Source organism: Bos taurus, chromosome 3, assembly GCF_002263795.3.
Source record: "Bos taurus isolate L1 Dominette 01449 registration number 42190680 breed Hereford chromosome 3, ARS-UCD2.0, whole genome shotgun sequence".
Classification (NCBI taxonomy): Eukaryota; Metazoa; Chordata; class Mammalia; order Artiodactyla; family Bovidae; genus Bos; species Bos taurus.
In genome coordinates, this window is record NC_037330.1 from 113166152 (window position 1) to 113179385 (window position 13234).

At 55.5% G+C, this 13234-nt stretch overlaps 2 protein-coding genes across 14 annotated transcripts in view; one reads left to right on the forward strand and one right to left on the reverse strand.

Moving 5' to 3' along the window:
• DGKD (diacylglycerol kinase delta) overlaps positions 1 to 6492 on the forward strand; it is a 110314-nt gene extending 103822 nt beyond the window's left edge. For 6 of the 8 annotated variants that reach the window (XM_059883753.1, XM_024988126.1, XM_059883755.1 and 3 more), the window contains 3 exons: positions 3206 to 3323; positions 4284 to 4414; positions 5132 to 6492. In XM_059883753.1, coding sequence (XP_059739736.1) covers positions 3206 to 3323; positions 4284 to 4414; positions 5132 to 5221 — 339 coding nt within the window. In that variant the 3' untranslated portion in view covers positions 5222 to 6492. 8 annotated transcript variants of the gene reach the window in all.
• Positions 1548 to 13234, reverse strand: part of USP40 (ubiquitin specific peptidase 40) — an 89762-nt gene continuing 78075 nt past the window's right edge. For 2 of the 6 annotated variants that reach the window (XM_024990240.2, XM_059885217.1), the window contains 2 exons: positions 10855 to 10949; positions 1551 to 2560 (listed from right to left, as the gene is read on the reverse strand). In XM_024990240.2, the coding sequence (XP_024846008.1) occupies positions 2293 to 2560; positions 10855 to 10949 (363 nt within the window). In that variant the 3' untranslated portion in view covers positions 1551 to 2292. Of the gene's footprint in view, positions 2561 to 8758; positions 10632 to 10854; positions 10950 to 13234 lie in introns of those variants that run through there. The other 4 variants (XM_024990238.2, XM_010803849.4, XM_010803850.4 and 1 more) reach the window with 4 other exon arrangements.

Sequence of the window (13234 nt, forward strand, 5' to 3'; positions counted from 1 at the left end):
AGCAGTCTTGATTCCAGCTTGTGCTTCTTCCAGTCCAGCGTTTCTCATGATGTACTCTGCACATTATCTCAGTTCATTTTTTTTTTTAAATTGTGGTAAGAAAGAAACACATAAAACTTACATCATTATCATTTTTAGCATACAATTCAAGTAGTGTTTGAGTATATTCACGTTAAGAAACAGATCTCTAGAACTTTCAAACATTTTCTTTTTTTAAAAACCAGCACATTGGATTCCAAAATTGAATATTATCAGTAGATCCATAAAAGTTCTTTCTTAAAATTATTGATGAAAGAATTCTCTATAAAAGAATTCTAGCCGGAATGTGTAGGGTTAAAGGGCCGTTTTGCGTCGGGAGGCAGCAGGGAGACATCCTGTCCTCTACGCAGACGCCTGGTCTCTGCAGGTGAAGGGACAGGAGCCACGGAGCCCAGGAGCTGGGTGTCCCCTGTGAACCCTGCCGGGGCCCCGATTCAGACAGACCCTCCATGAAGATGCACCTTTGGAACGGTTGGGAAGATGTGATGCAGATGAGTTCATTAGAGCTAAGTGAATGGCGTCGTGTGTGATACTGGTGCCATGATTATGTTTTAAAAGGCGTAGCGTCATCTTTTAGAGTTGTGTACTGAAGTATTTCTCCTGGCAGTCTTGATTCCAGCTTGTGCTCCCTCCAGCCCAGCGTTTCTCATGATGTACTCTGCATATAAGTTAAATAAGCAGGGTGACAAAATACAGCCTTGACATACTCCTTTTCCTATTTGGAACCAGTCTGTTCCATGTCCAGTTCTAACTGTTGCTTCCTGACTTGCATATAGGTTTCTCAAGAGGCAGGTCAGGTGGTCTGGTGTTCACCCGCCTTATGGCAGAAAGTGAAGAGGAGCTCAAGAGCCTCTTGATGAAAGTGAAAGAGGAGAGTGAAAAGGTTGGCTTAAAGCTCAACATTCAGAAAACGAAGATCATGGCATCTGGTCCCATCAGTTCATGGGAAATAGATGGGGAAACAATGGAAACAGTGTCAGACTTTATTTTTTGGGGCTCCAAAATCACTGCAGATGGTGACTGCAGCCATGAAATTAAAAGACGCTTACTCCTTGGAACGAAAGTTATGACCAACCTAGATAGCATATTCAAAAGCAGAAACGTTACTTTGCCAACAAAGGTCCGTCTAGTCAAGGCTATGGTTTTTCCAGTAGTCACGTATGGATGTGAGAGTTGGACTGTGAAGAAAGCTGAGCACCGAAGAATTGATGCTTTTGAACTGTGGTGTTGGAGAAGACTCTTGAGAGTCCCTTGGACTGCAAGGAGATCCAACCAGTCCATTCTAAAGGAGATCAGCCCTGGGTGTTCTTTGGAAGGACTGATGCTGAAGCTGAAATTCCAATACTTTGGCCACCTCATGGGAAGAGTTGACTCGTTGGAAAAGACTCTGATGCTGGGAGGGATTGGGGGCAGGAGGAGAAGGGGACAACAGAGGATGAGATGGCTGGATGGCATCACCTACTCGATGGACATGAGTTTGAGTGAACTCCGGGAGTTGGTGATGGACAGGGAGGCCTGGCGTGCTGCGATTCATGGGGTCTCAAAGAGTCGGACACGACTGAGCAACTGAACTGACTGACTGACTGAAGTATTTATGAGTGGAATAATTTGATGTCTGAAATTTGCTTTTCAAAAGCAAAAAATGGTGGAGATTAAATAACAGGTGGATAATCAGCCTCATTCTACTAGTCTCCTTGTCTTACCAATGAAAGAAAATACTCATATTTTTAAAGGTTGGAAGTAAATTTAATAAAACCCATGTTTGCCTTAAGAACAAGAAATTAACAGAGTCAGGAATAGGATTTTGTTTGGATTGTGGAGGATAGCTGCCTCCCACCTGTCCTGCAGGAGGCCGCTGAGGCGCAAGGGGACGCTTATCTTGGGACAGGAAAGCCCATGGCTGTGGCGGTCCCCTGGGGGCTAGAGGTCTTCCGTGGGGCAGCCGTGTTAGAATGGATGTGTGATCATTTTGCTAAGTGTAAAAATGTGTAGAAATAAGTTTCTTGAACAGCTCACAATCGTTGACTAGAAAATGTCATCGTAAGAGGTCTCTTTCCTAGTAGAAACCTTATAAAACATACAGTTTGTGTGAAATAACATGAGACGCCTTTGGTAAGAAGCCCACGAAGATGCCCACGCAGGGGTGTGGTGAAGCTGCAGGGTTGTGGCAGACCAGGTGTGAAGGTGCTTGTGCCCAGCTCTAGTCAGCGTGGGTGCAATTCCATGGAAACGCCCAGCGGTGATTTTTCAGTGTTACCAAACGTCCCTGTCAGATCTGCAAGTGCGTCCTAGAGTTGCACATTCTGACCACACCGAGCATTTTGGGGACGTGGGTAAATGCTGTGGGTACTCAGGTAGGCGCTGCAGGGATGTAGGTAGAGACCAGGGAAGCAGGCAGACACTGCGGGGACACAGACAGCACGGGGACACAGCGCGGGGATGCAGTAGACACTGGGGACGCAGGCAGACAGGATCCTGAGGCAGAATCCAGGCCGGCAGGGCCAGGGAGAAATTGGCACACCTGAAAAATAAGGAGGTTTCTTTTGTGAGTACGTTTATACAAATGACTGACGCAGGTGCGTGTCTGTGAGTGCACAGCAATTCTTTACTGGCGGAGACCCGGGCTGTAGCTTCCGGGAGAACCGACAGAGGTGGTCCACAGACCTAGGGGGAAGGGGCTGCGATGGCTCCGCCGTGCCCTGGGTCGCGCTACCGAGCTGGCACCCTGTCCCCTGTCCCTCTGACTCCCCTCCCTCCTTGATTCTGCCTCGGGGAACAGGTGGCGAGGAAAGAGTGCAGGAAAAGCTTCGTTTAGGATACTCCTGACCCTGACAGCATAGCCTGCCGGCGCAGTGCTGCGAGATCAGCCGATAACTTACTAGTCTTGATGGAATAGTCTTGATATTTAAGTGATATATACAAAGCTGTTCAATCACATGATGAATAAGTGTTATAAAATGAAAAAAAAAACCCAGAAAATGAAAATGGATGCTTATCTCTGCAAAACCGCTTTTAAAAGGCATTAGAAATGAGTGATCGGTCCAAGACTGAAACTCAAGGAGAAGGACAAGGACAGGCCTTTTTGCGGCCCTGCGCCTGTCTGCAGTGGGGGCGAGGCCTGGGCAAACGGGGGTCTGACTGTCTCCGTTTCCCCCCTCCCCCACAGAACGTGATGCTGGATCTTTCCAAGCGCAGTCGCAGCGGTAAATTCCGCCTGGTGACCAAGTTCAAGAAGGAGAAGAACAACAAGAACAGAGCAGCGCGCTGCAGCCTGGGCGCCCCGGGTACCAGCCCCCTGCCCTTCCCGCAGTCACCCCGGGGCCCCGGCGCGCACTGCTGCACCCCGGCTCTCCCGCTGCACGCGGCAGGGTGACCCATGTCACTCCCTGCCCTGACCCTGCTCCTGGTGCGGATTCTGGGGCACAGGCCCCAAGCCGCCTGCCTGCGCTCGATGTGGGTGTGAGGTGGGGAGGAGACAGCAGAGGTGACAAGACAGAGACGCTGGACCCTGTGCCTGCTTCCTTGAGGGGCTGCCTGGCCCCCATTAATCAGTGCATTGATCACGGCCCTGCCCCGGGAGCCTAGGCCCTCACTGTCACGGGCTAGGAAATCAACAGAAAATGACCCTAAACGATGTTTCTCTCCTTGGCACTGAATCGGAGCTTAGAATCTCCATGTGAAGTGTTGGCCCTGAGCACGGCCGAGGCTCCCAGGTGCTGGGCAGCCCCAAGCCCGGATTTGAGGCTGGGGGCATTTGCTGCCAGTAAGGGTAGCTCCCTTTGATTTTTCTTCACGTGTTGGTCCAGAAATTGGGTTCTTTGAATCATGGTGGCTCTGACTCCATGTAATCTCTGCGAGTCTCCGTTCTTGCTGCAGGCCAGAAGTGCACAGACCCCTCTAGAAGGGCGAGGGGATCTGGCCTCAGCTGCGGGCAGGCCCACCTGTCCCTCCTGGGGTGAGGCTGCCGGCCCCGGCAGGAACAGACACCAGCTGGCCTTGCTCACGCCCCTCTGAGGGTGGCGGCCCATCTCCTTTCTGCACTGGCCTGGGATGGCGCCTGGGACCGGGTGGTGGGTGCCTGCTGCTGGGGCTACTTGGGTGCTTTTTGCTGGGGAATGTTGGGGTGCCTGCTGCTGGGGCTGCTTGGGGTGCTTGTGGCCAGGGAATGTTGGGGTGCTGGCCGCTGCTTGCCTGGTGCTGGGCTCTGGGCACTCACTGTGCCCGTGCTTTTCCGTCTCTGACAGTGCACCTCTGGGGCACAGAGGAGGTGGCTGCCTGGTTGGAGCACCTCAGTCTCTGTGAGTATAAGGACATCTTCACGCGGCACGACATCCGGGGCTCCGAGCTCCTGCACCTGGAGCGGAGGGACCTCAAGGTACTTCACGCGCCTCCTGGGCAGGTGCACCTGTGCTCCCTGCAGCCCTGGGGTCCCCCCGTGACCTGGCCGTGCTCCAGCGCCAGCAGTCTCCTCACTGTTCTCATGCAGCGGGGCAACGACTGGGGGGTGACAGGTGGAGGCCCCTGAGCTGTGGTGTCTCAGCCACCGCAGCCAGAGCCAGGGCAGACGCCGCAGGGAGCCGGGCTCTCAGCCTTGCTGAGCCATGCGCTCAGCCTTGCTGCACGGTGAACCACGTTAACCCCTTGGGGGGACTGTGAACCCCTTGGGGGTGCAGCCCGCTGCTTGTCCAGCTCGACTTCTGTGACGACAGCCGTTGGGGTGAAGGGGGACCTAGTGTCTGGGGTTCCCTCCCCAGCTGCCCGCTGGCTGGTGTGGAGCGCCTGGTCCCGGCTTGGGGAGGGCAGCTGCGGGCTCCCAGGATGGCTTGCCTTGCGGGCCCCTCCGGGTGCACCCCAGGAACCAGCCAGGGCACCGAGGGCACCTGGACAGGACCGCGTGGCTGGCCTGCCTCCAGGCACCACCAGGGTGCCCAGCACTTGCTCCGGGTGCCCTGGACTCAGTTCAGGGAACCAGGCGAGGCGCCTGCCCGCGGGTGGTGGTTTGGGGGCACCAGTCATCGCGGCCGCATCCCCTCGCGCCCCCTCCCTTGGGGCTGCGGGGCGCCCGGGCCTGAGCGCCGCCCTCTCCCCGCAGGACCTCGGCGTGACCAAGGTGGGCCACATGAAGCGGATCCTGTGCGGCATCAAGGAGCTGAGCCGCGGCGCCGCCGCCGCCGAGGCCTAGCCTCCGCCTTCTCGGCCTGCGTCCCCCGCGCCCCCCGCGACTGAGCCGGCTCGGCGGCCCCTCATGGTGCTACTCCCGCCGCTCGGCCCGGCCCGGCGCCCCGGGGCCGGACCCACAACACAGCTACCTGCCGTCCGCGCCGCCCCTCCCGCCCGCGCGGATCCCGCCGGGCGCCCCGCGTCTCCGAGCCCCCGGCCTTTCCGGCCCGGGTAGTCACCACCTGGGCTGAGGAGCCCCGGTTCCGGGGCCGCGGGGTCCCCGCCGTCCCCAGGACGCCTGGCCTGTCGTCCCCTCGCGCACCGAGGCGGGCCCGTGTTTCTGTGTGGAGGGGGCTTCCTGGGCTTCGAGGGGACATGGAGGGGTGTCGGGGGTCTGCCTTGAGTGACCCGGAGTGGCGGGGCTGCCTAGCTGGGAGCGCTTCCCGGGCGGCACCCCGCCCTCACCGCCTTGGCTGCTTTCTCGCTTTGCCCGCCCTCGGGGCACCGTCTCCGGACCGGCCCGCCCAGCGCGCGCCCTGCCGGCGGCTCCTCCGCGCGCGGGCTCCCCCTGCCGCCCGACTCCGGGCGCTGAGCTCGGCCCGCGCTCCGGCCATCGGAGGTGAGCCGGGCGGCGCTGTCGCCTTCCTGCCCCAGGGGTCCCGCTCCTCGGAACCGCTGGGCTGGGAGCGGGGTGGCGGCGAGAACCCAGGTGCCAGAAGGCACCGGGTTTCCGAGGGGGACCCCGGGGTGGGCGCCTGAGGTTCTCAGGACTCAACCGCATGGGCGGGGACCCACTCCAGCTCTCCGCGCCCTCTCATGGGAAAGCCATCAGTTTAGGTGAAGCGTGGTGTTTAAAAGTAATGCCCGTGATTAGAGCAACACTGTTTACCTAAAACCATTTTCTGAGTGTAGAGTGAGCAGAGTAAACATGAGCGTTGCATGAAGCCTGTCTGCGGGGCAGCGTCCCTGCCGCCGCCGCCTCCTGTGTCTCTTGCTGCACGGGGGGCTGGCTGCCCTTCTGTCCCGTCCCCACCCCTGCTGCGCGGCTGTCCCTGGGGGTCCCTGGGGTCTCCTGGCCCTGTCAGTGTAGAGGGAGGTGGGAAGGATCCCTGGTGACTTGGAGAAAAGGTTTTGTGCCCTCCGGTGGGGCTTCCCCTCGTATTTATGATCCTAATTTATACAGTGCCCACCGTGGAAGCAAATGCCTCCTGTATTGCTATGTACATATCCACATCTGGGGTTGTAAATACAGTTGTTCTGTGTATAAATAAAACAAGCCTGTTTTTGATCTTCCATCGTCAGATTTCTTATCATTCTTTCCTGATTTGATGTAAAATATCAGTTGCCAAAAAAATCTTTGCAAACTGGATTCAGAATTATGTTTTTCAGCCACTCTAAACATAGGTTGAATTGGTGGTGGCCGAAAAGCAAAATGGAATGAATACCATTGTATTATTCATGGTGTGGGTTCTAGGATCTGTTGAATCAATTCAGCAAGGTGGCGGTGCTGGGAAGCACTGAGGTTCTCAGGCTTAATCACATGTAGCTTCAGCCTAGCCTCCTGAGGTCATCTTAGCTAATGTTCTATCCTTCTAAGTCTTTTATATAAAACTGCAAACCGGAGCTCTCCTACTCACCTCTTTCTTTAGTTCTAGTACCTTTATTACAAGGGAGCTGCCTCTTCAAGCTCAAAGTCACTTTGTGACCCGTTTCCTGGGTGAGGGATGGGGGCTGGCATCATGGAGTTGGAAACGGCTGGCAGGGTGCCACAGGGCTGTGTGGGATCTGAATGTGTAGTTGCCACCCCAGAAGCTTTCTTCTCTCTCATTTTGTGCTTAGTAGAACTTGTTTTGTCTTGCACGCTCCTCCCACATGGCCAGCGCCGGATCAGGCCTCATGGTTACAAAATAGCTGCCACTATTTCAGGTATCACATCCAAACATGACCATGTCCAGGCTAAAGTGTGGGTGAACAGGTGGGTTGGCTCTTGCCTCTTTTTAAGTTAAAAGGAAACTTTTTGGAAATTCTGGCACCCACTGACCTCCCCTGAGGTCTCATTGTCTAGAATTGGACCACACACTCATGACTAGAGCAGTGGGCGCAAAAGGAACAGAGCCGTGTCAGTGGTGGCCGATCACGATGCTGCTGGCTGACACATTTGTTACTTTATGCTGGTGCTGGCATACACGTTACACATTTTAACTCACCTATTCCTCTTCTCAGTCCTACGAAGTGGCTATCCACATGTTACAGATTAGGACACAGGATCAGAGAGGTCACAGCTGGTTCCAGCAGCACGTGGCAGGGACAGCACACCGCGAGGGCTGTGCTTGTGTCCCAGCCTGACCCCAAGCCCAGCCCGCACGACAGATGTGGAAACAGGGCCTGAGTCACACGCAGGCATCCGGGCTCAGGAGCCTGTGGTCCTTCTCACACGGATGGCAGGAGCCAGGCCTTTGTGGGTTTTTTTTTTTTGGCCGCGTGGGGTGTAGGATCTTAGTTCCTTGACCAGGGACTGAACCCATGCAAAGCGGCCCCAGTACCACCACCGTGGGGCCCACTGCTGGGGCTGTTTGGGCCTCTGAGGAGAGCCGCCTGGGGCGGTGGTGGGGGGGGGGGTCCCGTCACCGTGGGGGCGTGAGTGCTTAGGGCGGCCTGGTTTTCTGGAAGCGCTGCTGGACTGTGGTGCCCGCCCCCTTGGCACACTTGCTCCGGGCCACGTTATTCGTCACCTGGCCGCTGGCCGCTGGCCGCGGAACTGCGAGTCGCCCCCTCCACTGGGCCCGCCCCAGCCCGAGGCTGCGGGCAGGAGCCCCTGGGCCTCTGGGTGGAGAGGCTGCTTCTGAGGGTGGGGGGGCCCTTAGAGCCCCCACACTGGACTAGAGCTGGTGGCAGGGCGGGCGGGTACCCGCTTTGAGACTGGGCCCAGGGCTTTCATGGGCACTTGAAAGGAGGCCTTGGGCCGACAGTGTAACGGCGGCTGCTGGTGGCACCGCATTCCCGAGGGTTCGCTGTGGGCGCCCGGGTCCGCGCAAGGCAGCCTGAGCTGGGCTGGGCGCGTCCCTGGGTGTTGCCGGCACACTCCCCTCCTCTGCAGACAGCACCCCCAACGGGGCCCGTGGTGTCTGTTACCGATGGGGCAGGACCGAGAACGGGCGCGGCGGCCATGTCTCCATCCGGCCAGGCTGCAAGGCCCCGTCCGTCTTCCTTCACCGCTAAGTCTGTCCTGGGGGGAGCCGACCTCTCTAAGCCGTGATTCCGGATTATTCAGGACTTTTGGTGCCCTGTCCCTCCTGCTGCATAAATATGTTTTCTCTAACACAACCACCGTGGGTAGCTGCATTTCTCTGGAAGGAAAAAGAGAACCAGACCACTTCCGGTTTCTTCAAATACAATTATTCCCATGAGTCTATTTAAAACCAAAACACAGTTCTGTTTTTTTTCTGTTATTTCTAAAGCAGTACTGGTCTTTTTTAATACAAAACCCCAGCGACTTAGCACCTGAAGTTCACTTGGGAAGAAGGCCAGAACATGAAGCAGTCAGCACAGAGGCAGGAGGTGACAAATCCAACAGTTTATTTTTTCTTTAACAAAATCTTAGCGCTTTCTCCCTGTAGCCCCGCTTCCATGTGGAAGGAGGGGAGCAGAGACCAGGCAGACGCCTGAGGCACCTCGACCTTTTCTTGTGGTGAGTGACCTCCCTTGAGGCCTCTGGCTTCCGGCTGTTACGGCTGTTACCTTACTGTCGGGTTACGGTGGAATGAAGGGGCATAGGGAGCCCTGGCCGGGGCATGGGTCCAGCCTCGCTCAGCCTATGGCATCGTCCCCGCCCACTGGGCGCTCTGGAGAGTCGCCTGGGTCTCCTGAGACGGAGTTGGTGCTGGAGAGCCGGAAGCACTCGCCAAAGTCCAACTTCTTAAAACACAGCTGCTTCCATACCGACCAGCACGTAGTTCATGACGCACACACAGACGAGAGGAGGGTTTCTGACGGCGGTTCTGACGCCGTCTGGGGGGGAGGGCAGAGGAAGGAAAGGCGGCATTTCACTCCTCTGTCCCGTCAGCGTCTGGAAGAGCAGCTGGGGCGCAGCGACAGCCCCTCAATTCCTCAGGCCGGGGGCGCAGGCGAAGACCCCAGTCCACACGTGTCATTTTCTTCTCGTAACAGTTCAGAGCTATTTCAGTATCAGTGATAAAAGGGCTGATATGTGTGTGTTAGTCGCTCAGTTGTGTCCGACTCTGCGACCCCATGGACTGTAGCCCAGCCCAGCTCCTTTGTCCGTGGGATTCTCCAGGCAAGACTACTGGAGTGGGTTGCCATTTCCTTCTCCAAAAAGGCTGATGAAAGTGTGTAAAATCAAGATGATAACTGTACTTAGCAGCACAGTTGCAATAAAGCATCACTGAGATCTGGGAAGTGTTATCTTCTTAGGAATTCCTGCTTTGGACTGAGTTAGCTTGAGACAGTGAATCACCCCAGTGTCCTAAATCCATCAACAGGAATATACATGCTCTATTTGTCATAAATATCTATTAAACCTTTTAAACTGACAGCTAAGCCATGCCAAATTAGGAAGAATCTGGCCCACATTTCCCTTCTCTCCTGTTTTAATCACGGCTGCTCAGGGCTGGTCCCCAGCCTTCCAGGCCTGTCTGCCGTGACCCCCCTCCCGGTCGGGCCCCCGGACGGGGAGACACGCGGCCCCGCAGGCAGCAGGCCCGCAGCCGTGAGGACCCCCGACCTCGGACAGCACAGGTGCTGGGGCGGGGGGGGGGGGGGGGCGGCCCCGGCAGCACATACCTGACTCAGAGGGTGTCCCACCGGGAAAAAGAAGGAACGCTTTAAAATCACAGACCTAACTCAGCCCCAAGGGGAAGGGTGTTATCTGGGAGCCAGTTTCTGTGACATGAGCCGTCAAAACCTGGGGGACTGGGTACAGAGCGTCACCTCGACAGCGGGAGGAGGAAAGTGGGGCGACCGAGCTTGAACGGGCGCTCTGGCGGAGATTAGCAACGTGCCGCCGCACCCTCACCTGCAGTTAGTGCAGAACGAGCCGCCTTTCACGTAAAGAGCCTTTCACGTAAAGACGTGCGGGGCGTCGAGTGCAGGGTGAGGGGGCTGGGCAGTCTGTGCCGGCCCCGGGGGACGCTCCACAAGGCTGGGAGAAGCGCGGTCAGCTGGCCTGAGACCAAAGCCCCCTCTGCTGGTGACAAAGCAGGGGTCTGGAGTCCGTGTCCGCCCAGGACAGAGAGCAGCAGGCCTGCTCCCGGGCACCTGGAGTGGGAGCGCCGAAGTCCCATGCTGTCTGGCCCCGCCCGCAGCGCTATCTGAAGCTCCCGACATGGATGGAGAGAGAAGCTTCTGGTCCACGGGCCTGGGCGGGCATCTCTACACTAGAGACATCGCTGCTCTGCGCACGGAGGGCCTCCCGGCTGCGGGGAGAGAGAGACCGGCACGGGTTCACATCCCAGACACCGGGGCCCCAGCAGGTCGAGGAGGGGCTCTCCATTTCACTTCCAACGTTCAGGGTCAAGTGAGAACAGGTCACAGATATTCCCACAATGCCTTGCAGACCAGGGTTCCACGCTGCAGTCAGGCGCGTGAGCCCAGAGGTCGCACCAAGAACCTGGTCCATGGCCGAGGACCCCCACTCACCTTTTCCTTTTCCCCAGGGCGACCTCTTTCAGTTTTTCTCTTCCGATGTCGTCTTGGACGGTACTGAAATCATCATCGTCTTCAACCAGGAGATTCTGCATGTCAAAATAATTACTGAGCAATGTTTTCAGACATCTTTCTAGCCTACATATTTAAGAGATGTATGTAAAAAATAACCTACAGGATATCCAAACTGACATAAACTAGTTTAGTAACATGAAACAGTCTAGTGCTTGACGAGAACAAACTGAGCTAGGAGCAAGACGAGCTCGAGACGGAGCTTCGGGGGAACTGTCCGAGCGCCCCGAGTGAGCGGGCAAGGGGCCCGAGGTGCAGCAGGCCGCCCAGTCAGTGTAGCCCCGCGGCCACGTCCTGGCACTGGGCTTCCTAGCGTCTCCCCTGGAGCCGCCCCGGGGCCCCCTCCACCCTGCTGGGACCCGCAGGCGGTCAGAGACGAGGATTCACCGTCAGGCTTGCCGCTCCCACAGGCCGCTCTCTGTCCGGGTCTACTGACCGCCTGGGCACATGTGAGCAGGAGGAAAGCCTGTGTCGCGAGGCGATGCCCAGGCCTCCCAGGCCCCGGGTTAGGGATGCCGGGATTCCCGGCTCCGTGCCCCACGGGGATCTGGGGAGTAAGCGCTGCTTGGGGGCGGTGGCCCTTCCATGCCTGACATGCCAGCTGAGGGTCTGCAGCGGGGCTGGCTCCCTGCTTCTCCACCTCAGGTGGGAAAAGCCTCCCCAACGACAGCCAAGTGCTGTGTTAAATTCAGTGCGACTGTTTCCATCTTTGTCTTTACAACACAGGAACATGGCCCCCAGCAAACCTCGGCGTTCTACCTGGTTCTCTACTTTGTTAGTGACCGTCCTGTGACTTTTCCACACTTAACACTTGCATGTGTATTCACAGTGACACCTGAGCTCCAGTTTATCTGCTTTAAATGCTGTGTTCTCTACTGCCACATCAATACTCTTTTCCCCCATTTCACATATCCCCTTTCTGAGGGTCATTTAAGTTCTTTCCAGTGTTAGTCTTCAATCCTCATTTCTGTACACCTCCCCCAACACATGGGTGTTTTGGCAACCCACCCCGTATTCTTGCCTGGAAAATCCCATGGACAGAGGAGCCTAGTGGGCTACAGTCCATGGGGTTGCAAGGCATTGGACACAACTGAGCACGCATGGACACGCGCACACACTGAGGCACGCACGGGTGTTTCCAGGTGTTTCTATCTGGAGTGGAAGCGCCTGGGTGCACTGTGCGGGCACCTCTGCTGGCTGCTGCCAACTGCTGTTTACTTGGCACTGGTGTTTCCTGGTGCCGCCGAGTCCCGAGAGCCTGGCCTGGCAGCTCAGGCTTTATCTCACAGGTCCCTGGTTACTGGGAAGCTATCTTTTCACCTGCTTTCTGAGAACTGCCAGGCATTACTCACTGGGGAGAGATGGGCAAAGCTTGTTTTTTGGCAACTGACTTGCAGAAGTGCTTTCCATATTCGGGATACACTAGTCCTTAGAGCTTGTATCCTGATATATTATCTTTTCCTATTTGCGGCTTGTCTTCTCACTTTGCATTGTTTCCTTTGATGAAAAGAAGCTTTTACTTTAAATGTACAGTTGTCCCTCAGCGTTCACAGTGGACTGGTTTCAGGACATGCCAGACACCAAAATCCTGGGATGCTTGAGACCCACAGCTGGCGCTCTGTATCCCCAGTTCCACACCTGTGCATTCAACCAACTGCAGTTTGTAGTACTCTGTGTATTTACTGGGAAAAAAAAAATCTGTATATAAGTGGACCCAGGCATTTCAAACCCATGCTGTTCAAGGGTCAACTGCAGTCAATTTACTGATCCTCTTCTTTATGGATTATGCTTTATATTTCTTAAAGAAATCCTTCTTAACCTAAGTCATAAAAATTTTCTTATCTTCTAAAGGTTGAAATGCTTTTCACACTTAAGTCTTCATGTTGATTGTTGTACAGGTGTGAGCAGAGGTGGACAGAGATTTTATGGGGTCCACAGCTTATATAAATTGATCCTCTTTATGAAAATACAATCAAAATTCTGACTATAGTTACTGAATACTCCATTTTTAATGCTGCCTCAAATACCTGTCAAGTTTCATTATATGAGCGATTCTGTTTCACGGCTCTATTTCAGTCTTGCCCTGCCCCAAAGCTAGTCACCGCAGCTTTGTACTCAGTCTTAATATTGGTATGGCAACACCCTGATCTTGTTCTTTAAAAATATCTTAGCTCTTTAATTTACATGGTTTTTCACTGTGATGATACTGAAATTACAGCTGGTATCTTTACCATTGTGAGGCCTCTGTTCCCAGAACATGGTATGTGATATGATTCTGTATCTAACTGAAGCTTCAGTGTCT